Genomic DNA, 23788 nt, shown 5'->3' on the forward strand with positions numbered 1-23788 from the left:
GAAATATATGGGTTCTTTCAGTATACTCTACAATTCACATAAAATGCTTGTAAAAATCTAGTCAGATTGAAAAACCAGGCAGGCACTTGTCTCCATAAAAGTTACTGAAAAGAATAAACGTGAAAGGACTGAAGTAGGAAATCAACAGCAGCAAGCAGCTTTGGAGAAGATATTGTCAGGTTTCTAAAATATTTTTGTGTTGAAGAAGGTCTATTTTCGTGTGATAACTATTTTTGTTCAATATCACCAACTTTCAATTTGTAACAAAACTGATATATTCAATTCAGCCATCTACTTCCCAACTACATATCTATTTTAAATATCATGTATACAGGAACATCTGGAGGAGTCCAGCAAAATATCCCTGCCATTTGGAAGTTCTAACACTTTAATGAACATAAATATTTCTCAGTTGTTTCATTCTGTTGTAGTTTTTGACAATGTGAAAATCAATGGCATAAAAATTAATTTCAGTAAGACAAGTGATTAAATCAAGCCATGTTATTTAAATCTATGTTGCCCAGTCACTTTCCCTTAAAATTCAAGAAAATATGACAATATGTTTCAGAGAATGAACAAAGTTTGAGCATGCAAGCAGAACCAACTTATAACATATAATTACAAAAATGCTATCTTGAACATCTTGCTGGTGTAAGTTGCATAAACTCATGCAACATATGTCATTCAGAGTGAAGAGGAAGGAACAGCATTTTAAACACCACCTCCATTTAGGAAACTGGATACCAAATGCTCCCATCTTCTGTTGATAAGATTCTTCAGTTAATATCTTTTATTCTATTTTCTAGAGCCATCCAAATGAATCAGACCAAATAAAAGTGTACAATGGAAAATAAGTACCTTGTTTTAACAGAGGTTAAATTAGAAGGGCTTGTGTTAGTAAGCATCTATATGTTATCTCATTCAAACTATCTGCTAACAGCAGCAGGAAAAAGATTTGTATTCTTACCAATGAATTTCTGAGGCATTGAGCTTTTTCGTTTTGCCACATTGCTTGCTAATCTGTCCAGAACGAGAGCTCTTTCACTTCCCATCTCTGCTTTGATGTGTCTTGCCTCCGCACTTGCTGGTTTGGAGAAAAATAAGAGGGAAAAGAACACGCTGGTAAATGGGGAGAAAACAAAATCAGCTGGTGTCTATGGTCTGTTGTCGTTACCTGTTATTACTGCTCAGATTTCTGCCGGGGGTACTTGGCGTGGTCAGTGAGGCCGCCACCAGGGCACATTCAAATTTTGCAGTCTTATGCTGAGATGGGAAAGCCCTACCCATCCCCAACCAGTACCTTCATTAGCAAGAGGAAGTATTGAAGAAACAGCCTGGACGTGGTTGGTTACAAAAAGATAGATGGAGATCTTCTAACCCCCATCAGTCTTCTTTCCGATTCTGAGTAACTGCGTGTGACACCTGCACACTGATATAATTCTTCTTAACAACTTTGAAAAAAAAATGGTGCCCCAGATTTACTGCTCTGTTTATGTTAACAGCACTTTTGAAAATAGACACACTCACCCAAATAGCAAGAAATCTACTCAGTGATTTGTGTATTGAAATTCTGAGTGTTTTTTTTTCCTCTTTTTTTCTCAGCATTCTCCTCTCAGTTTCTTTCAAATTCTATTTCTCTGGGCTCTGCATGATCTATTTCATATGCTCTTCCCATTTCAAAACTGTCTCAAGTTAAAATTTCCCTGAACCCCACTGCTTTATTGAAATTCAAGAAAATTTTCTATAATGAATTTCTATTATATTTCTAATGAAAAAATGTAAATAAAAACTGCTAAGAATGTGGGATAATTGCCCATCCATAAATAGACATTTGAATGATATAGGCCTGCATTTCCAGCTCTGGATGCACAGCATGATCATCTGAAGCACGGGTAAGAAATATCTATGTCGACCCCTCCCCAGATTAACACGATCAGGTGCTCTGGAAGAGAGGTCTAGGCAACAGCATTTTCAAAGCTTCCCAGATGATTTTAAAATGCATCCAGAATTACATACCACCAGAAGAGTATATAAGTAGTACCTATATTTAATTTACTAAAACTAAACTGGAATAAATATAATTTACCTTGGTACAGCAGGATTACCCAAGAAGACCTCATGTGTAAGGTTCAGAGATACTAGCATCTTTAAATATAAAGCTTAAAACTTTTGCACATGAGTCTAGCCTGAGCCAAAGAGTAGCAAACTATTGCAATTAAAAGCTAGATAGTAGATATTTTAAAAATTGTCTTTGTCGGGGCTGGAGTTGTGGCTCAGTGGTAGAGCACTTGCCTGGCATGTGTGAGGCCCTTAGTTCAATCCTCAGCACTGTATATAAATAAATAGAATAAAAAAATCCATTTACAACTAAAAATTACTTTTTAAAAAATTATCTCTGTCCTATATTCTTGGGTGAGTCTCTGCCCTATGTCCCTTTAAACATGCAAAATCCCTGTATGAAAACAGGTTTCTGGCTGCATTTGGCCAGAAGGCCATAGCTTACCCACCTCTGCCACACACTGAAGTATTGTGATAGTGTAAGCATTTCTCTCTGTTTTACCTAAGCATTTCAGGAAATCCAAACTAAAAAGAAGTATCCATACATCTCTAATGTGTCTAAAGAAGAAGATATTAAAATTAGTTTAAGGGACTAGAGTAAAAAGCAAGTGATGACTGCAGAATGGAATCTCCTACCCAACCCTGTGCCTAAATAGAGAGATTCGGGAACCATCAGGGCCTGTTCTGTAGTTGAAGAGTACAGTGTGTTTGCAGTGTGAAGAGATTTTCAGTTGTAGATGGACACAATACCTTTATTTTATTTGTTTTTGTTTTTTAATTTTTAATGTGTGCCAGGGAAGAGATTTTGATACACATAAATAATGTCACAAATTCCATGGTCTATCAGACATTCAGGACCACAAATGGACATATCCAGAGAGAAAACTGGCTCCCTTTACAGTCAGTGAATTACAGGGAAAGATCTTCAGGGCAAGACTGTCAAGCATGGCTACAGTAAGAACCTAAACAAAATTAGAAAAAGAATTATTGTTCATTTTATTATTGGCATTAAAAATAAACTCTAGGAGCTGGGGTTGTGGCTCAGTGGTGGAGCGCTCACCTAGCAAGTGTGAGGCGCTAGTTCACTCCTCAGTACCATGTAAAAAAAATAAATAAATAAAATAGAGGTATTGTGTCCAGCTACAACTTAAAAAAAAATTTTAAAAATTAACTCCATGCCAGTCATTACACAAGACATTATAAAGCTCAGTGCTTTGTTTTGTTTTGTTTTGTTTTTAAATTCAGGAATAAGAGGAAATCTGACTCAAAAAAGAATAAAGGAAGAGACTGGTGGCAATGACAATATTTAACTGGGCTATGTGAGTTTCTTGTCAAAAATAGGTCCAGGCTCTAAAGAAATAAATCTCCAGTCTATGCTATTAACAACTGTGTATGTAAATGAAACAATAAGGGTCAGAATAAGGGGCCTGGGCAGCTAGCTTCTGAACTAGTGGCAGAGTAGTTGGTCTTTAGCACTTGGGCACAGGACACTGCTATTGAGTGAAGTGGATCGATTCTGTCCGGCCTGGGGATAAGTTTAAATGACCAAACAGGAAACTATTATATATACTATTTCCTTTCACACAAACCACCACCAGATGTGGCAGTACCCAAAGCCCCAAAAGCAGAAAGATGAAAGCCAAAGCCTGGAATTTGAAGTAAGTCCCTGCTGTTGTCACAAAGAGATGTTTCCTTAGAAGCAGAGGAGAAGCTCCTCAGTTTGTGCTTTGATTAGGAACCTTCGTTCTGGTTTGAGCAATTCTAAGAGGATTAAATCCAAGTAAAACTGCTTGCTACCCTGTATTTGTTATAAAAAATGAAATGAGAATGAAGATCAGTACTTTGGGAATGTTTACCCATCACTCCCACTGTACCACTGTTCTTATAGGCCCCTGGCCAGATCACTGCCTAGGACTTACCCCAAGCATTATTCTGCCTGCCTCATCTCCCCATTTGCCTCTCAGCAGTCACTGCCTACATTTTACCAGAGTCACTATCAATGATAACAAGAAACTTTCTGAGGACACGTAATCAACATCCTTTACATTGGGGAGGGTGCTGAAATGTGGACACATTGACCTAAATAACCGTAATTAGGGCATGTCACTAAATGGCAACCTTCTGAGATAACATCACCTTATATTCCTGGTTACCCACCAAGCTGCTCTTAACAGTCATTTCCAGATAAATCTTACTCTGTAAGTTGTGACCAAATGCCTGACATTTAAGAAAATTAAATTCCAGAGTGTTCATGGGTGGATAGATAATTTAAGGCATGGTTAGAGACTTCTCCATTTCCACAACTCTGAAAGAAATCCTCTGAAACTAATCTAGGATCCCCCATCCCATTCACTTGCACCCTCTCTCTGAATTGCTCACTTAATATAGCACCTCTAAGATCCCAACCCTCAGTGTACACTGGAATACACACTGGGGATCCAGTTCCTTCACAAAGTTAGCTATTTTCTAACTGGCAAGTTAGGCAACAGCACATTTTCAACTGAATATGGTGTGCTATCATTTTTTTCCCTAAGTGTCAAGTCTTTTGCCTTGAAATTGTCGGACAGCTGATTCACAGAACCACCACATGAGCACCCTTTAAGAACACAAAGAAATACTTTGGAGCTGGACCATCTCTTTGGGATTACACAGGGCAGTACAGTGCACTGAAAATACAAACAAAAGAGGGCTATTGGCTTTTGGTCCTCTGCTCCAACTTCAGGACCCAACTATTTATAGAGTCTAGACCTGCTATCTCACCATATCACCTCTTAGAAATGTAAGTGAAGGGAAATCAGTTTGGCAAGAAAGTAAGGGAACAAGATAATGGGTTTAAATGACGAAATAGGAAATCCGTTCCTGGGTGGTATTTGGTGGTTTAATGTTGCAAGTGGTGGGTGTGGGGAATATGGGATGATAGCAAGGAACAGTTTGCACACTTGGTTCTCAAATGCGCATAGAAGGAGTAGAAGAGCAACTCTGGATCAATTAATTTCCCTTTATCTCACTTGCCTACTATATAGTGTGGATATAATAATTTTCATTTGCAAAGCGATTTTGAAGACACGTTGAAAAACAAATAGTAAAATGTGACATAAAAATCACCACCTTTATTCACTGCATAAGCTTTTATAGTTTGATTGTTAGTTAACTGTTTCCATGATGCAATTTCTATATCAAAGTGATTAGAGATTTAACTATATAACGGTGTTGTGCTTTTGTTTTTGTTCAAAATCAGTCATTAGGTCTTTAAGTGTTAAATGGAGCTTAAATAAGAGGCATTGCTTCCTGTCTCTTCTATGGTGTGGTCAGTCTCATAGAGAGTGGAACAAAGGGGTGCTATTGTGCAATAAGAATTGTCTAACAAGAGATTACTATCAAAGGCTGAGGCAGGTTCTGACAAAAAATGTTACATAAAACTGTTGCCTTTTTGAGTAAGGAAAATGAATACAACTCATGAGATATCAATTGGAAAATAGGCAAGTTTTTAAGAACTTTGTTCTTTGTTCTGCTATAGTGGTAAAAACACAAATTTATTCTGAAATCCTCATGTTTGCACCAGCTCTTTTGGAACAAGGACAGTGAAGATGGAAAGTCTGACTTATGGATTCATCCATAAAGGTAATTATTCGATTACTTTAAAAATCTTAAAGTAATCTGGAACTCATTGTTACACAAAAATATGTATGAGTCCAAGTATTCAATTTGTGTGGAATGAGATTCATTTGAATCTCCATACCAATTATTGGTCCCTTGAATTAGAGATGGAGCTAATAAGAAAATCAAGTCTAGGGCTGGGGATGTGGCTCAAGCGGTAGTGTGCTCGCCTGGCATGCACGGGGCACTGGGTTTGATCCTCAGCACCACATAAAACTAAAATAAAGATGTTGTATCCACCGAAAATTAAAAAATAAATATTAAAAAATTCTCTCTCTCTCTCTCTCTCTCTCTCTCTCCTAAAAAAAAAAAAAAATCAAAGCAAGTCTATGGTCTTCCAGATTTTTTTTTTCTTCTGGCCATATATACTCTATTAAGACAACAGAACTGGACTATTTTGATGGCGTCACTTTGATGTCCAGTATAGAAACTTGGGCTGAAGTAGCAATAACTTAGGTATCTCTATCAGGCCTCTGCATTGTATCAAGAGATCAGTTTATTATTGGGTTGTGAATTCTTCCAGAGTAAGGGCTCAGCTTTTACTCAATCTTACAAGAAATTCTGACACTAAACTCAACAAATGTTGTCTGGATAAAATAAAATGATTAGTAAGGCCAGTTCTGTTGCCCAATACCTACACAGTCTTTTCGAGCTTGGTAAAGCTTTTTCATCCATCTGCTTCCACAAAAGCCTGCTTCCTTGTGGAGGCAGCTTTGTCCCTGGGCTTAGCTCTCCTACTATGCTGCACTTCAATATTTATTTATTTACTTATTTATTTATAGTACTGGCCATGGAACCCAGGGCCTCACACATGTTAGACGAGTGCATTCCCACTGAGCTACGCCTTCAGCTTTTTTTTTTTTCAAGACAAAAATCATGCTAAAAGCCTAGGCTGACCTTGAACTTGTGATTCTCCTGCATCAGCCTCTCAAGTGGCTGATATGACAGGTGTGCACCACTGTACCTGGCCACTGCACTTCAATTTAAATAAGCACTTGATGTGTGAGTGTTGTACCCATAGTAGCCATGAAACATCATCACTTTAGAGGTAAGGGATGAAGGCATAAGATGTACAGCATTAGTTAGGCTCAGAATGGAATAGTCTGTCTATACCATGATCCCAATTTTAAGACAGAAACAGAAATGGAAACCATATAGGAAGTACTATCAACAATTAAAGGATTGCTTCTGCTGGATGAAACATTCTTTATTATTTTCAATCTCAGATTTAAATATCAGGAGATATTTAAAACATAAAAGATAGAGTAATACTTTATTGATATTCAGTATTTATATTTAAGCTGTGACTTTATACATTTTGTCACCTGAAACCACCTTTGTACATATTTGTTTAAAAAAGTTAGAACTTGCTGACTTGGTTAACCCTTTATTTTTTTTGCTGAGACTTAAAAGTATGTTGCACGCATCCATCAAACCACTCTATGAAATGCAAATTAATCTCTGCATTTCGGCATTTCCTGAATCACCAAATACCACTGAAGATAGATAAAATATTTCTTATGAGACTTTTCCTTATTTCAAATTTCTAGTTGTGAGGATGGAAAGTAAGATAGTGGCTTACCGCAAAATCAATAATTTTGTAGTTATTGTATGTAGAACATAATTTACTGATTCCCCCCCTACTTCCAAGAGAATCAAGACATACACATATACATATGTGTGTCTATTACTATGTGTTACTGTGTTTCTTTGGCTAACCAGATAATATTTAAGCTTTTAAAAATAGAGAAAATCAGGGGCTGGGATGTGGCTCAGTGGTAGAGTGCTCACCTAGCACGTGTGAGGCCCTGGGTTCGATCCTCAGCACCACATATAAAATAAATAAGTAAAATAAAGGTATTGTGTCAACTACAACTTAAAAATAGAGAAAATAAAACCAAAAAGTGGAACTCCCCACCAAATGTCCATTAAGTAATGAATGTATAAACAGAATGTGGGCAAATCCATGTAATAGAATAATATTGAATCATAAAAAAGGAATGAAGCACTAGTACATACCTCAACATGGATAAACCTCAAAAATGTCACACTAAGTGGAAGAAACCAGACATAAAGGGGCACATATTGTATAATTCCATTTATATGAAATGTTCAGAATAAGCAAATTTATAGAGGCAGAAAGTAGATTAGTGTTGCCAGAGGGGGTGGGAAGTGACGGCTGGTGGTTACAGGGTTTCTTTTGGGGATGATGAAATGTTCTGGAATTGGGGTGACAGTTGTACACCTTTGTAAATATACTGAAAGCTATGAAATTGTTTGATTTAAAAAGCTGAATTTTATAGTATGTGAATTGTATCCCAAATTAAAAAAATAAACATAGCCAATCACAAAAGCAACTGAGGCTCTAGGGATTTTTAGGTTATTCACTGAACTTTGACAAGTCTCAATTTCTAAAATGAGGATTAGATGTTCTCTTTTGTCCTTCTAACTTTAGATACTATAGATTCAATTTGGATTTTTTTAACTTGGGAATTTCTCATAGTAAGTGATTTGCCCATTGTCTGAAATATAGAAGTGCAAGTAATGATGGCCTACATCTGTCCTTGGGCAAATACTGCCTAACATTAAGTATGTTGCTTAATCTAAGTTTTAGGTTTTTTTTTTTTTTTTTTTTTTTTAAAGAGTAAACATTTCTTTTCAGAAATAAGGAGGAAATCCAACTCCTTGATAAAACCAAAGATGCCATCAGGATAAAAAGCAGAAGCAGTACACACCAACGGAATTCAGTTGGCCAGCTCCCTGTACCATAAAATAGGCTTTATCTAAAACAAGAGTTTCCTCTCACTGTACAAGGGCAGTTTAGAAACTCATGGTTTCTACTCCATTATTCCTGAGTTTCGCATTTATTTCTGTCATATTTTTGTAATCTTTCTGCTTTAGATTGTTCAAATTATTCAACTGCAGCTACTTCTGTCAAACACCAACTCCCATGAGGGGATCTGTACCTTTGTTCCCATAATCCAATAAAACATCTTTACCCCAAGTCGGAGACCAGGCTGATAGTTAACTGGATAGGACAAGGACAACTTCAGAGATGCCATACAAAAAAATTTCAGCTGTTTCAACCAAAGAATAAAAAAGGAAATGCAGCCATAATTGACATGTAGAAAGACATCTAGTGTTCACCAGTAGACATCTAATTTAAATCACTGAATAAAATAGGAAATCCCTAAATCCAAATATAAACATCACAATAAATCATATGAGCAGGCAAAAATGTGACTTATAGGCCCTATGCAAAGAAAATCCTTGTGGTTTTAACCAACTCTTCCCTAGCCACTCCCCAATTGCCACTTCAGTTAGTTGACAACTCCATTCTTCATCAACCTGTTAGGAAATCCTGTTAGCTCTGCCTTTTATACACACACACACACACACACACACACACACACACACACACACATCTCATCAATTTTACCACGACCAAGACACAATTTTCTTTGGTTTGAATTCTTGCAATGGTACTCTCCAATTTTTAATCTTGCCCCAAATACAATCTATTCTTAATGATGAGTTACAGTGATTCTTTTCAAATGAGATGTCTAATGATGTCAACTCTCTGGCTTTAAAACCCTCTAGAGATTTCACTGAGAGTAAAAGCCAAAATGAGGTCTGATAGGATCTGGTTTCCCATTTCCTCTCTGGCTTCATGTTCCATTACTCATTCTGTTCCAGTCATATAGGACTGTTTACACTTTAAATTTGAGCCCCAGGGCCTTTGCACTTGCTATTCCCTAGTTATCTACAGGGCTCACTCCTCATGCCCTTAAGCCTATTAAAATGTTTTTTTGTTGAAGTCTTCCCTGACTCACTTTCTCTGCTCATTACTTCATTTTTCTCAATAGCACTTATTACCTTCCAACCTTCTAATTTATAGTTTGCTTACTTTATTCATAATCTGTCTGTTCCCATCCAAAGACAAACTCCATGAGAGCAGGGTGTTTGGGGAGTTTTATTTACTATCACATCTCACCACCTAAAAGGGCAGATACTCACAAAATGTGTGCAGCGTGAGCATTGTGGAACTCACCAGTGTCGCCCAGGTCAGAGCTCTGAAGAAATGTACGGCAGCGCTCCTTGTGCTCCTCAAGGGAACTTCTCTGCTTGTAACTCCTACCGCAAAACTCACATTTATAGGGTTTCTCCACTGAAAGGAGAGCACAAGGGCAATCAGCGACCTTCAGGAGTCTCCGCGGCTCCCTAAAGATGGCAGACTACAAGAGCTTCACCAGAAAGTGAGAGTGCTAATTGGAGTCAGTGTATTGGGGTGCTTTTGAATCTATATTAGTTTTACATTCAGCAAGCTGTAATAGGTTATGGACTATGGTTGATTCTTATGTCAAAGTACTCTTCAAAAAGATCCTCTCCTGTCTCAGAGAAAAGGATTTGGATTTAATAATCACCATTGAGCATAGTGTTTGGCTCCAGGTTAAATCTCATTCTTCTTGTTTGACAAAAATAGGGCCCTTTTATTCCTCAAGAAGGTTAGTGTGGTGTAAGAAGGAAATGGGAAGGGATCCCTTATTTTGTGATGTCCATTTGGCTCTAAGTATAGACTGTGATAGCTTTTGGGAGTTAGCCATTCGGCTAGAAACTCTAGAACATCAACATGTTTGGATAAATTTATCTCACCCTTGTCAAGTGGCACAGCAAAGTCTGGGTTAACCAATACAAACTGAACTAATTAACTAAGGATAATTTTAATTAATAGAATTAAGATTTATTGTAACAATGACCTCATTTAAAATTTTAAGATAAAGCAGAAGTTTCCTCAAAAGTTCACCTACCATCTAATTTAGGTAAATTTATCCTTCCAACTCCCCCCAAATACTTTATTGCTTGACGTATATAAGTAATAAACTCTCTGCGCAAGCCTGGCTTTTCTGACTTGTTGATAAAATGTACCTGAAGAATTTTTCAGTTTTAGGGACTGAAATTTTAATTTTCTTTCCATTTGTGGTGTTGGGGCTTGAACTCAGGAATTCATGTATGCTAGGTAAGTGCTCTACCTCTGACTTACACCCCAGCCCTAAAATTTATATTTATATTTTTATTTTTTAAATATTTATTTTTTAGTTATAGGTGGACACAACATCTTTATTTTATTTTTATGTGGTGCTGAGGATCAGACCCAGTGCCTCACGCATGCTAGGTGACTGCTCTACCTTTGAGCCACACCCCCAGCCCCCTAAAATTTTTATTTTTTAACTCTTCTTCCTCTCCTTAAAGCAGAGGCATTAGAATTTAAAGTGCTATAAGATTTTTATGAAATCCCAGACTAAAATAAAATGCAGGTTTGCTAAAGCTAAAAAGTTAAGCTCTAAAATCTGTCTTACAAATGCCTATTATTATTATTTCTTTTATGTAAAAGGCAACAGAAAAGAACTTTTCTAAATTTTGAATGAACCTCACCCTTAGTGCACTACTTTGAAAAATAAGCTGTAAAAGAAAGAAACCTTCCCTGCCACTTATGACCTCTCAGGAGGGGTTTTGTTGGGTTGACTTGTTTAATCCTAGTCTCTCAATTGTGACAAGTTTTGAGGTCGGGGCTGGGTTTTAGTCGAAGCAGTAGATTCAGATTGACATAAAAACAAACCTTTTTTTTTCAATTAAAATTTTGTTAGATAACATCAAGAACATCAGGTCCCAAATTTGAAAATAAACCTAGTCTTATTTTTCTAAGAAGGAAATTCTAAAGGTTGAAAAAATGTATTGTTTTGCCTGGTCAAAATAAGGAGTAAAAACATTTAAGAGAGCAGATGGCTTTTTATGAATTTTTATTGCTGCCCATCTCTTAGAAATTAGAAATAAGTAGGCTGAATGATGGGAAAGTTGGGTGTAAGAAACTTAGCCAAGAATGGCCAAAAAGGATCCCTCAACAATGATTGACACTTGGTTTACAGGTTTTATTTTTTCTTTAAAAAAATTTTAAAATACTTTTAAAACTATACATTCATTTGTCCAGTTTTCTGAAGAGAATGTGTGTATGTTTGTGTGTGTGTGTGTGTGTGTGTGTGTGTGTGTTTGTTTATGTGTGAGGAAAATAATCTTTTAATAAAGTTTACCATAAGAAAATACTGATGGTTCTAAATTTCTTATAGAATTTAAGGCATTTTTCCAGGGCAGGCTCTTCCTGTCTGACTGTGGTTCTCCAGGGGTGTAAGGATGTTGAGGAGATCATCTCTACTGAGGCAGACGGAGAGCAATTAATGCCTTAATGGAAGTGCAATTAGCCCTAGAGGTCTGCTGTTGTAACCCTTCAGAACTGGAATGACAGATTAAAGTCTCCACACTTAACTCTTTCTAGCTTCCACAGTTACTAGACATGGAATGTTCATTTCCCTCACTTACCAGAATGTGTCCTAAGATGCCCCGTGAGCGCATCTCTTCTTTGGCATGCGTAGTTGCAGAGGTGACACTTAAAAGGTTTTTCCCCTGTGTGCAGTTTAATGTGGCGGAGGAGGTTACCTTTCTGAGTAAAAGATGCCCCACACTGATTACACTGGAACGGGCGTTCACCTTTAAAGGAGACAAAAAAAAAAAAAAAAATTCTGCTCACCAGGCAAGTGGAAAAGCACATGCACATATTAGATGCCTATGGGAAAAGCTCATCTTCTAGACAGTTCTGTCCACACTGGGATCACTTGGGAGCTGCATTTCCAGACAAACAAGATTACTTATGAAATCTTCCCTCCGGAAGAAATGAAGCACCCATTTAGGATGGTATTGTCTTGTCTTGAATCAGAGCAAAGAAACAAGGGTAGCTTGCAGAGTTTTCTAGATGTAAACTTTTATATTACTTAGCATTCCTTTTAATATAATTTCCTTTGAAATAAGACAGACATAAGCCCCAATAAGGTGTTGAGGATTGAGAGGCTCTTTTTTGAAGTATTCATATCAGATGTCAGATGGGATCTATTGGCTCAATGGGACTGTCATTTGCAAGTTTTCCTATAGACTGCCTGTTTACTATCTGAAGATACAGTCTTTATAAAAACTTATAATAAAAACCGTGTCCTGGGCTGGGGTTGTGGCTCAGTGGTAGAATGCTTGCCTAGCACGTGTGGGCCACTGGGTTCAATCCTCAGCACCACATAAAAATTAAATAAATAGGAGCTGGAGTTGTAGCTCAGTGGTTGAGTGCTTGTCTAGCATGCATGAGGCACTGGGTTCGATCCTTAGCACGTAAAAAAGAAATAAAAATAAAGACATTGTGTCCATCTACAACTAAAACAATTTTAAATAAAGTTTTTTTTAAAAAGCTATGTCCTTTTATCTACCACATTAAACCCAAAACAGTAAGGAGATCTGCTTTTACCGAAGTATTATGCAAAAATATACAGATATCATCTAAGAAGCAAATCACACAATTCAACTCCTTACTTACTAATGGAAGAAAAAGCATTTGGTTGACCTAGAACACTGTGCTCTCTATAGGCTTCTTTTTTTCTTCTTTTTGTAGCATTTGCAATATGTTTGCCAAATGCACAATGAAGCAGGAGGGAGAGATACATCAAAATTACAGCTAAGATCACTGGAAGTAATCCAAAGCCCCAAATCCTACCACTTCATTCCTTGAGCGGCTGTGTTAGGACAGTTTTCAGAATTATGGAAAAAAGAGACTATTTACCAGTATGGCTCCTCTTATGAACCATTAAGACATTGAAGCTAATGCAGGATAATCCACACACATCGCAGTTCATCTTTCCACTGGTTGGCCTGCCACTATCATATGAGACAACATGTCTCTCCAGCTTAATATTTTCATACTCATTATATTCTCTTGCATAGCTGTAAGGAATTTCAGGCTCTTCTGCATTTCCCAAGGGCTCTGGCTTTAAAACATTCTCATCTCTTTCACTGTATTCATCTTTCTCTTTCATCGAATCATCTGCAGGGGAGAAAATGCAAGACATGAACAATGACTGCATTTGAAGCTATGAAAGCAGTTCAGAAAGCAGAGACCCACAACTGACAATTAAATACCAAAAGGAGGGCTGGGGATGTGGCTCAAGCGGTAGCGCGCTCGCCTGGCATGCGTGCGGCCCGGGTTCGATCCTCAGCACCACGTACAAACAGAGATGTTGTGTCCGCCGGAAAAAAAAAACTAAAATAAATAAATAAATTCTCTCTCTCTCTCTCTCTCTCTCTCTCTCTCTCTCCCCCCTCTCCTCTCTCTTTAAAGTAAATAAATAAATAAATACCAAAAGGAGCTAACATAACATTGTACATCTACAAATGCCATTAAGATGATTACTCATTATTTCAATTCAGAACCACAATCTTTGGGAAACACAAATACTCACACACGTAAAAATAGATGACAGTGGTTTAGCTATCCAGAAAATTAGAAACAATAAGTTTTTGCCATAACTGCTCTAAGGGACAATGAAACAAACATTTTGAGCAACCTGTCTCCAATACTAGGGGAGAAGAAAAGCTATGAGATTTAGTACCTTTTTTGGTGGCTGTAGTTAAAAAGGAATGGTGATGTGCTCTTAGGTTTCAAGGAGAAAATATCATTTTAATCCTTCAGACAAATCCAACTTATGAGATGTGAGCCACTATGAGAACTAAATAGTTAGCACCGTTTTTTTTCTAATTTTGAGCCACACATCCCTTTCCATGCACATGAACTGCTAAAACACATTTTATCTCCTTATCTCTCTTGGGACTGATAAAGACACAAAACTAAGAGTAAAGGAAGCTGTCAGTGCTAGTGAAATAGTGTTGAGAAAGATAAAAGGAGAAGTAATTCTTAAGTACAACCTAAGGAGCCACTTCTATTGACATAAGTGTAGGAGATCATTCTAAGCAAAGGAAGGGACACCCAGACCCAAGGCAAGAAGGAATAGGCTTAAGAACTGGAGAGGAGAGGAGGGTCTGGCTCCAGTGAGCTGGCTGACCAAGTACCATCTTAAAAATGGCTGTCACACTCTTAAAGTGAAGAATGTAGGAAACAGAGAAGGGAAATTTATGTGCCAGCACCAACAAAACCTAAATATTTGCCTGACAAGGTAACAGGTGTTTTTAAGGGATTTTTCATATATATATGTATGCTATAGAAATACTTTCTGCTTTAAACATTGTTTCTTGGAAATTGGAAGTTGTACTTCCCTGTGAGGAATCACAAGTCAATGGAATTTAAGGCTAACAGGGAAAGAAGAGGTCAACTAATCCGACCCTCTTGTTTCTCAGATGAGAACATCTGGGAGCAGAGGTTTCCAGTGATCTGTCTGAGCTCACACAGCCAGGTAGTAGCAGATATGTGACTGAAATGTGAAACTTAATCCAGACCTATCAATTACTTGGATATGACCTCACACACTAGATATAAAAGGTCTAAGTGGCATCCTACCAACTATGCCATGCCCTCCCTTCACTGGAGTAGATGTTAAACCCAAACACTCTGAAAAAAAAAAGATATTTTTAAAAAGCACACTCCTTCCAAAACACATCAGTAAGTGTTGCTCCTGTTGCCACACAGGAGGAAGTACAGCTGCAGCTGGGCCTGGCTTGCTACCTTCTACCCAAGTTTCAATTTTCACTTCTATCAAGGTTACCTTTCATCTGTATTAACTGTGTTTGCTTAATAGAGCAAGACAGGGCTTAACCACCACCAGCAGAACCCTGGCTGCAGCCCTGTTTCACTGCTTACCACAGTCCACGGTTCACAGCTCTCGCTCTTTGGCAGAGGCAGGGCTGCAGGATAAGCTTGCCGTGTTCCACATTTGCCTGTCCTATGATCTGGGTTGCATATGAATTGACACCTATGTCCTGCTTGGAAAGGGGTTCATTTTCTTCTTCCTCTGGATGGGTCTTGCCTGCTTTCAGATGGAGTGTTTCCTTAAGTGGTTTTGTTTAAAAAAAAATTTTTTTTGAAGAGAAGGATGCACCTGAGACTTGTACCCTCCTTTCTTCCTCCATCACTCCAGCTGTGGGTGATATCCCACCAAAGCTTGAGTGCTCTTCAGTTTGCATGTAGGCGTTTAAAAGAACCTCAACGGAAAACTTTAGCTACTGAAAACCATAAACAGCAGAGTGAAAGGGCCAGCAGAGAAGGATCCTTTTCATCTTGGTTAGAAAATGTAAATATGACTACACTCAGGCCACTCCATGGTCAGTGAACATTAAAAAATAGCAAGATCAAGGGGTGGTCTTTCTAAAAACAGAACAGAAGAGAGCTGCTCCTTTTCTCAGGGTTTTGGTCAGCCTGGCCTGGAACTCAATACTACTTCAACTTGGTTCAAGGTCAGACCTTAGATTTATGTCCTTTATGACTTAGCTGTGGAGCAAGAAAGACAGTATTTGAGACTAGGACCTGTCATAGGGAAAGCATAAGAGTCACACGGACAAGGCATTAACTAGGGAAGTCCTTTGGAGTACTGGACCAAAAAAGTTCCTGGTATAGTTGCTCCTTGACCAGTTTTAGATAAATGACCTGCATGACCTCTCTATAGGTGAAGGTAAACAACTGCATGTTAGAACAAATTAGAATCTAAGGTATGAATAGGATTTCTGAGAGATTACTGGGCTTAGCATTCAGACTCCAAATATATCCACTGAAACATCCAGGAAAGACACTAGACTGCTCTAATGAAGAGATTCACTCCATTCCTTGGGAGGAAGACTTGTTGGAGCAAAGGAAAGAAGGAAACTCTACTTAGTTTTCCTAGAAAATGCTGATGAACATGTCTAAAGTCAAACTTGTTATCTTTGACTCCAAACTTCCTTCTGACTTGTGACTGACTTATTTTTACAAATGGCATCTCCCCTCTTTCAGTCTTCAAACTATGGAATCCTTTCCTTTTCCCTCTTTACATCAAGTTTGTCTTAAGATCTGTCAACTCCATATCCTCAGGCTCCCTAGGTGCCACCTCCTCTTTTCATTCTGTTTGCAATTTAGTTTTTAGCCTTCCATCACGTCATGCCCAAACATACCCTCTCTCAACATTCTTTTCTTTCTTTAAAAAATATTTTTTAAAGTTGTAGGTGTACACAATACCTTTATTTTATTTATTTTTTTATGTGATGAGGATCAAATCCAGTGCCTCACACACACTAAGGAAGCACTCTACCACTGAGCAACAACCCCAACCCTCAACATTCCTTTTTAGTCAGATTTACTACGAGGTTATTTATGTTTACTGCCTGTATGGCCTCAAAACTGACAAAATCCCCTGGAATCTGGCTTCTGCCACCATAATTCACTGAATCTGCTTCCCTGAAGATTACCGATAATCTCCTGATTTCTAAATCCAGTGCTTTTTTTCTATGCTATTCCTCCTGACTTCTTGGTAGTCCTTGACACCACTGGCCACCATTTCTTGTTCTTCTATATTTCAATTTCTTCAATGAAATCGTACCTCCCCTTGCTTCCTGATTGCTTCTTTCTACCTCTTTTTCCTCCCTCTGCCTCCTACCTACTTCCCTAATCCTCTGTTTTCTTCCCTCTATACACCTCTCCTATGGTAATTTCATCCATCCATAAAGCTCCAACTAGCATCTTTTTATTTTTTTTTTTAGTTGTAGATGCACACAAAACCTTTACTTTATTAATTTTTATGTGGTGCTGACGATTGAACCCAGTTCCTCACATGTGCCAGCCTAGTGCTCTACCACTGAGCCATAACTCTAACCCTCCAATGAACATCTTAAATAATTAGTTCCCAAATATATATCTCTGGGTGTAAACTCTCCCTGTCTTCAGTCTTCTATTTTCACATTTCCAAAGTTATCTTCGTTATCTTCCCAGTTTTTCAGACTACAATTCTTAGAGTCATCCTTCTTTTTTCTTGTTTGCACCCCATTTTCAATCACTCATTGGTTCTCTTTGTACCCAATCTTCAATCTGTGCCCCATTCACTATTCCCTGTGCCCACTGTCATAATTCTCAGACCCTCTTGCCTTTCCCACAACCCATGGTCTCCACATTGTTCTCCTTTCTCCTTTCCAGATCACCTTGTATATTACCACAAGGTTGCCCTTCCTAAACTATAGCTCTGGTAATATTCTCACCCTGTCAAAATTTAACAAATTTTAACCAAACTAAACAACTTCTAAGTCTTCTTCGTTTTGCTTATATCATTTTTCACTGCCTAAAGGTCTTTCCCTAGCATTGCCACAGGTCCGAGTCCCACACATCTTCTAAGGCCAAACTCTCTCCCTTCTAAGTATGTCTTCTCCAATCTTCCCACCTGGAAAACAACAGGTTTCTTCTTTTAAGTTTACTTATAAAACGACTTCATCTCCCCTATGGACATGTAAGCTTGCTGAAGGCAGAAGCTATGTAAGCCATGTACAGGTACCTCAGTATTCCCTATGACTTTGCTTAACCTGTACCTATTGAAAGCAGTGGTTGCTTAATATGGTGGTATGGTAGTCCCAGTTACTTGGGAGGCTGAGTCTGGAGGATCACTTGAGCTAGGAGTTTGAGGTCAGCCTGGATAACATAGTGAGACACCCAACTCAAAACAAACACGTAAATAAACAAAAGACCAGAGGTTATATGGTTTTAAAACAGAAATTTTAGGGCTTCTACCATAGATCTATAAATCTGAGTGAGGGAACTGGAAGTATGCATTTCAAAACATGTTTTCTAGGTAAATCTGTATACAAAGGAGTTTGAGAACTGCTGTTATGGAGTTTGACCCAGTGCCCTGATAAAGTAGACATCCAATAAATTCTTGGTACCTAAATATACTATTACATTAGCCTCCTAGCTGGCCTACAGTATATGTAACCTCTGTTATGCTGTATCCTATTTGCCAGATTAATTGTCCTGTGGCAATGAAACCCTTCTTAGAAACTTTCAATGATTTCATTTTAAAGAGAGAGAGAGAGAGAGAGAGAGAGAGAGAGAGAGAGAGAGAGAGAGAGAGAATTTTAATATTTATTTATTTATTTTTAGTTTTCGGCAGACACAACATCTCTGTTTGTATGTGGTGCTGAGGATCAAACCCGGGCCGCACGCATGCCAGGCGAGCGCGCTACCGCTTGAGCCACATCCCCAGCCTGATTTCATCTTGTTTACAGAATAAAGTCCAAACTCCTTAGCAAGGCTAGTCCAGAACCTGCCTCACACCTACCTGATCATCTCATTACACTTGAACTTCGCTACTCAGAGTAAAGTTCTTGGATCCAGCATCCCTTGGGAGATTGTTAGAAATGCAGATGCTCAGACCTCAGTCCAGACCTACTAGATCAGAATTTGTAGTTTAACAAGATACTCAAGGGTTCTTCTGCACAGTTTGAGAAAGACAACAGCAATCTGACTAATCATGGTCCCAAGCCTGTTCTCCAGCCTATCCCACACCTCAGATGTCCTTCCACCACACCAATGATCTATTCACATCCCAGAAGGAGATTAAATGCCACTTCTTCCATGCAATCTTCCTTGATATCCTTGACCAGAAGAAAATTCTTCTTTTTCTTTGTTTCATACAAATTATCTATTCACATTCCAGAAGGAGATTAAATGCCACTTCTTCCATGCAATCTTCCTTGATATCCTTGACCAGAAGAAAATTCTTCTTTTTCTTTGTTTCATACACCTGTTTCATTCAGCTTTAAATTTAGCATGATGCAATTAACATCTACACATCTATCTTTGTATAGTAGGCATGTTCATAACATGTTACATGTAAACCCAATAACACTGTTCCATTGATTTATATTATATGCTCAGAGATGTTTATCATCATTTTTCACTGATTTTCAGTTGTCAGGGACTAGCAGCTCCTGAAGTATTTAATAAATACGGAAAATCATAAAGATCTGGCAACAAATACCCAAATATACTTGAGAAACGGCCTCACTGTATACTGAAGTCATAAAGTGAATGGACCTTTTGTCATGTGAATAATCCCCCATTTTGTTTTTGCAAATTCTAACCTTCTTAGTATATGTGTCAGGTTTCTTAGACATACAATTAAATTAATGATTTAAAAAGACCACCTAGAATCTTCAAAGACACCAGCAAAATTTTATTTATTTATTTTTTTTTGGGGGGGGAGTAAAATTTTATTTCTTAAATCAGGTGGTGGTTTCAAGGATGCCTGTTTTGTTATTATTATATAAACTGTACATGTAATTATATGTGTCTTTTTATATGAATGATCTATTTCATAATAAAAATGTTAAAGGCTTTCTAAGTAAATTTTTTATAATTGAACTTGTGGGGAAAAGAACATAGCAAACCACAAATTGCTGATAAAGGTAATTGCTACACATTCCCAGAGGAGGGAAAAGATGTCTAAATTGAATCTAACCCTTAGGAAACTAGATTAAACTAAACTTCTTTCTAAAGGAGCTGCTCTGGGGTACAATTGTTCCCATCTTTGTCTATGTTCAGAAGGCCTCTTAGGAAGATGACACACACTAACACACACACCCCCCAGAGAGAATTTTGTAGGCTGAAGAACAAAGGTCTGGCTCATGGGGGCTGATGCACATGGTTTCATTTCCTGGGGTGATGGTTATCACATGAAAGGCTTGCACTCCAGAGTAGACATTTTTGGTTTCACCTGAGACATTGCAAAAACAATGGGTCCTGGAAAGGATCCAACATCTAAATCCTTCAGGGGCAATAGCAGTCTCAGCCAACTGTGCCTCAGTTTGTTTTTACAGGCACATAAAATGCTCAGTTGGAGAGAAGAACCTATCAAAGTCACAAACAGAACAGGCAACTTGGGTGCCTTGGAGACCACGTTATTAGGAACTTCCTCATGTTAAAAAGTAGGTTCCAAATTTCCTTCCTAAACTATAGGATCTCAGAATCCAACTCTGAGAAGAACTGAGTTCGAAGTAATAGCCTCAAGTTTGCCAGTGATACTGCGAGAAGGGACAGAACAAGTCAGAGGCTGTTAGGGAAGACACAAACGGGTGATGTTGTTTAAGTGTTTTACAAGGATCGGGGGTCATAACCATGAAATCCTCAGCACATGCAAAAGTCAACTGGATAACAAAGAAGCTTAATCATCTTAATGTGGCATTTTAATGATGCCACTGATTTGCTATGCCAATTCAGAGATAATGAGGCCCTAATGCTACAGATGTTCAGCCAGGCTAAAAGAAAGGGGGGTGGGCTTTTTGAGCATGCCATTTTCTAACTATCCAATTAAACAAATTGTGAAAGCATCTAAATAGTTTACCAGGTTTTGACAGCTGTTAATAGGATTTAGAAGCTTGAAGCATTAAAGAGCAAAATGGGAGATATATGTATTGTAGGTATTTAGCCTACGGAGTTTGTTGCTATCATCCAATCCAGCACAAACAGATGAACTACAACAGATTCCCTTATAAAATTAATACACGTACTTCTTTCTCACAATGGCCTCTTTGTATTAGGAACGAAAACACTGAAATCGTGGGTCATTTTCATTTTCTAATTCACACTTTTATGGATAAGTAATGAGAGACAAAAACCTGCAATATTTTTATTTTTTTTTTAAAGTTGTAGTTGGACACAATACCTTTATTTTATTTATTTATTTTTATGTGGTGCTAAGGACCGAACCCAGTGCCTCAAAAGAGCTAGGCAAGTGCTCTACCACTGAGCCACAACCCCAGCCCTAAAAACCTACAATATTTTGAGAACTAAAAAATAAAGTTTCAGAATTTCTTTACTAGTAAAATTATAAAGTTTCAATGGAAACTTTTGATTATTAATTTATAGGATCCATTATGGTTTCTTCTTTCTCTTTTAAAGCTTAAAATGATGGACAGTTATTAACTTTAAAAATGCCTCTTTTAAAAAAAATTCTTAGTTGTTGATTGACCTTTATTTATTTACTTATATGTGGTGCTGAGGATCGAACCCAGGGCCTCGCATGTGCTAGGCGAGCACTCTACGGCTGAGCCACAACCCCAGACCCTAAAAATGCCTCTTTTAAAATTAGGAAAAGGGCTGGGGATATAGCTCAGTTGATAGAGTGCTTGCCTATCAAGCACAAGATCCTTGGTTCAATCACCATACACCCCACACACCCACACACACACACACACACACACACACACACACAAAAGAAAAAGAAAAAAAGGAAAAAGTGATTCAGACTAACAAGAGATAAAATACTAATATTTCAATAGCAAAAAAATGATAGATTTGAGTAATATGTGGTTGGTTTAAGTTCTCATTAAAACATGTTCTCATCAAACTTTTAAATTCACCCATATAGAATCTACACTGGTAATCACTTCAAATGTAAGAGCATTATCATGAAAACAAAAAGTTTCAGTTGCAAAGGACTTCCTTCAATTTTACTGACATAAATCTTTGTATTATTATCTGATTATCAAATAGGTCATTCATTGGCATAATAATACAAACAATTTTGTTCAATAAACAATTAATTGCTTCCCTGTTAGAACAAGAGGAGATTCACCACTTTTAACAACAGGAGTACACCACTCAGCAGTAGGTGAGGTTCCTGTTGGTCAGTTGAGCTAAACTCCTCAAATGTCATGGAACCAGTGCAGTTCTTTATCTAAAACTGTTGGAAGAAGTGGAGAACATGATGTAAGAAAGTTCTTTCCAAACCATAAAGCAGTCTACAAATATAAAGTTCATGCTGTCAATTATAGAGATTAACTTTTTCTATTATTTTACTATGAATTATATGACTTTGTGTTTGTATTTCTGGAAAAAAAAACCCTGCTATTCATCAAAAATAGTTGATAAAATACCCTAAAGAGGTTGAGGTTTTATATGTTAAAGAGTAAAGATAGACTAAAGTATGCACCGGGTAGAAATCTCATTCATAAATACACAAGAAAAAGCTTCCTTTTCATGTAAACATGAACTATTGACTCTATCTTTCTTAAAATTAATTTAAAATTCAAAGCATTTATAATATAATTCTTTGAAAACCTGTCATCCATATATAATTAAATTGGCTAAAAATGTTCTGACTGTCACCATATCAAACTCAGGACCACAGGTAAAAGGAAGGAATGAAATGTCTTCCATATACAGAGCCAAAGAAGGTCTTGGTGTATCTAGTGTTTGTTATGTTATGTGATAATTACATATATATTTCACATAAAAACTAGAAGTATTTTCAAGCCAGAGATGAGCTTTTAATGATATTTGTGTCCCCAGAACCTATCAGAGGGATAAATTACTTTGAAAATTGAATGAACTAATGAGTGAACTTCTGGGGCAGCTTAAACCAATTTACTGATGATAACCAGGCCAAGGAAGGAAGAAGTAGTAAACGAATGAGGACAATATGGCCCTATTGGTCTACAACAATCTGAAGCTGATATGCAGCATGTAGATTTTCTCTTTTAGAATACATGAGAAGAGGCCTTAGTCCCATGTGATGGTCAGTTTTGCAGCTGATATCTTTGCTCTCTGTCTGGCTCCTGCCACTCCTACTCTATCCCTTTGCAACAATAATGCACTACTTCTTGATCCTCTTCCCTTAGCTCCATTCTTCACTGGTTATCTTCCTTCCTTGCTTATTTATTTTCTCTGTTTACTCCTCTGTCTCCTAGATGTGAATGATCTCCAGGGGTCTATTTCTTGAAACTTTCACCTCTTCACTTTACCATCTCTCTCCTGATCCAACTTTTTATGGTGGATGATTCCCAAGTCCATTTCTAAAAGATCCTTCCTTCTAAGCCCCGGGCATATACATCCAATCACTTCCTGGATTTCCTACACTTGGTTCATACTCCAACAAGCTGCAAACTAGCTCATTATTTTTCTTCTTCTTCCTTTCCAAAACTACTCCCCCTGTAACATGCCCATTTTCCATCCACATAGTGCTATTCAATGTCAGTGTTTGCATTTTGTTCTACTTGTATCGTCAACATTTACTACTGTGCTTGGTACAGAGCTCAGGGACTGCTCCCCAAGTAGAAGGAAGGAAGGAAAAAAAATTTGAGAAGGAAGGAAGGAAGCAATGAACAATGACTTTGTTCTTTGCCTCAAGTACAAAATTAGGGTTGATTGTGTTTTTAAAAATCACACAGACTGCAATTTTGCCTAAAGCTAGCACATTAGCTCAGAGTAGAGGGAAACGATAAATTGTATTTCTAACTAAAG

General features: G+C 37.7%; 1 protein-coding gene across 3 annotated transcripts in view; it reads right to left on the reverse strand.

Annotated features, from left to right (window-relative positions):
- Positions 1-23788, reverse strand: part of IKZF3 (IKAROS family zinc finger 3) — an 87235-nt gene that overhangs the window by 11963 nt on the left and 51484 nt on the right. Inside the window, exons 4-7 of one of the 3 annotated variants that reach the window (XM_081272565.1) lie at positions 13367-13627; positions 12088-12255; positions 9767-9883; positions 968-1084 (exon numbers count right to left, since the gene is read on the reverse strand). In XM_081272565.1, coding sequence (XP_081128691.1) covers positions 968-1084; positions 9767-9883; positions 12088-12255; positions 13367-13627 — 663 coding nt within the window. Of the gene's footprint in view, positions 1-967; positions 1085-1174; positions 1215-1300; positions 1415-9766; positions 9884-12087; positions 12256-13366; positions 13628-23788 lie in introns of those variants that run through there. The other 2 variants (XM_081272566.1, XM_081272567.1) reach the window with 2 other exon arrangements.

This window comes from Spermophilus citellus (assembly GCF_964194105.1).
Source record: "Spermophilus citellus genome assembly, chromosome: 17".
NCBI classification, from domain to species: domain Eukaryota; kingdom Metazoa; phylum Chordata; class Mammalia; order Rodentia; family Sciuridae; genus Spermophilus; species Spermophilus citellus.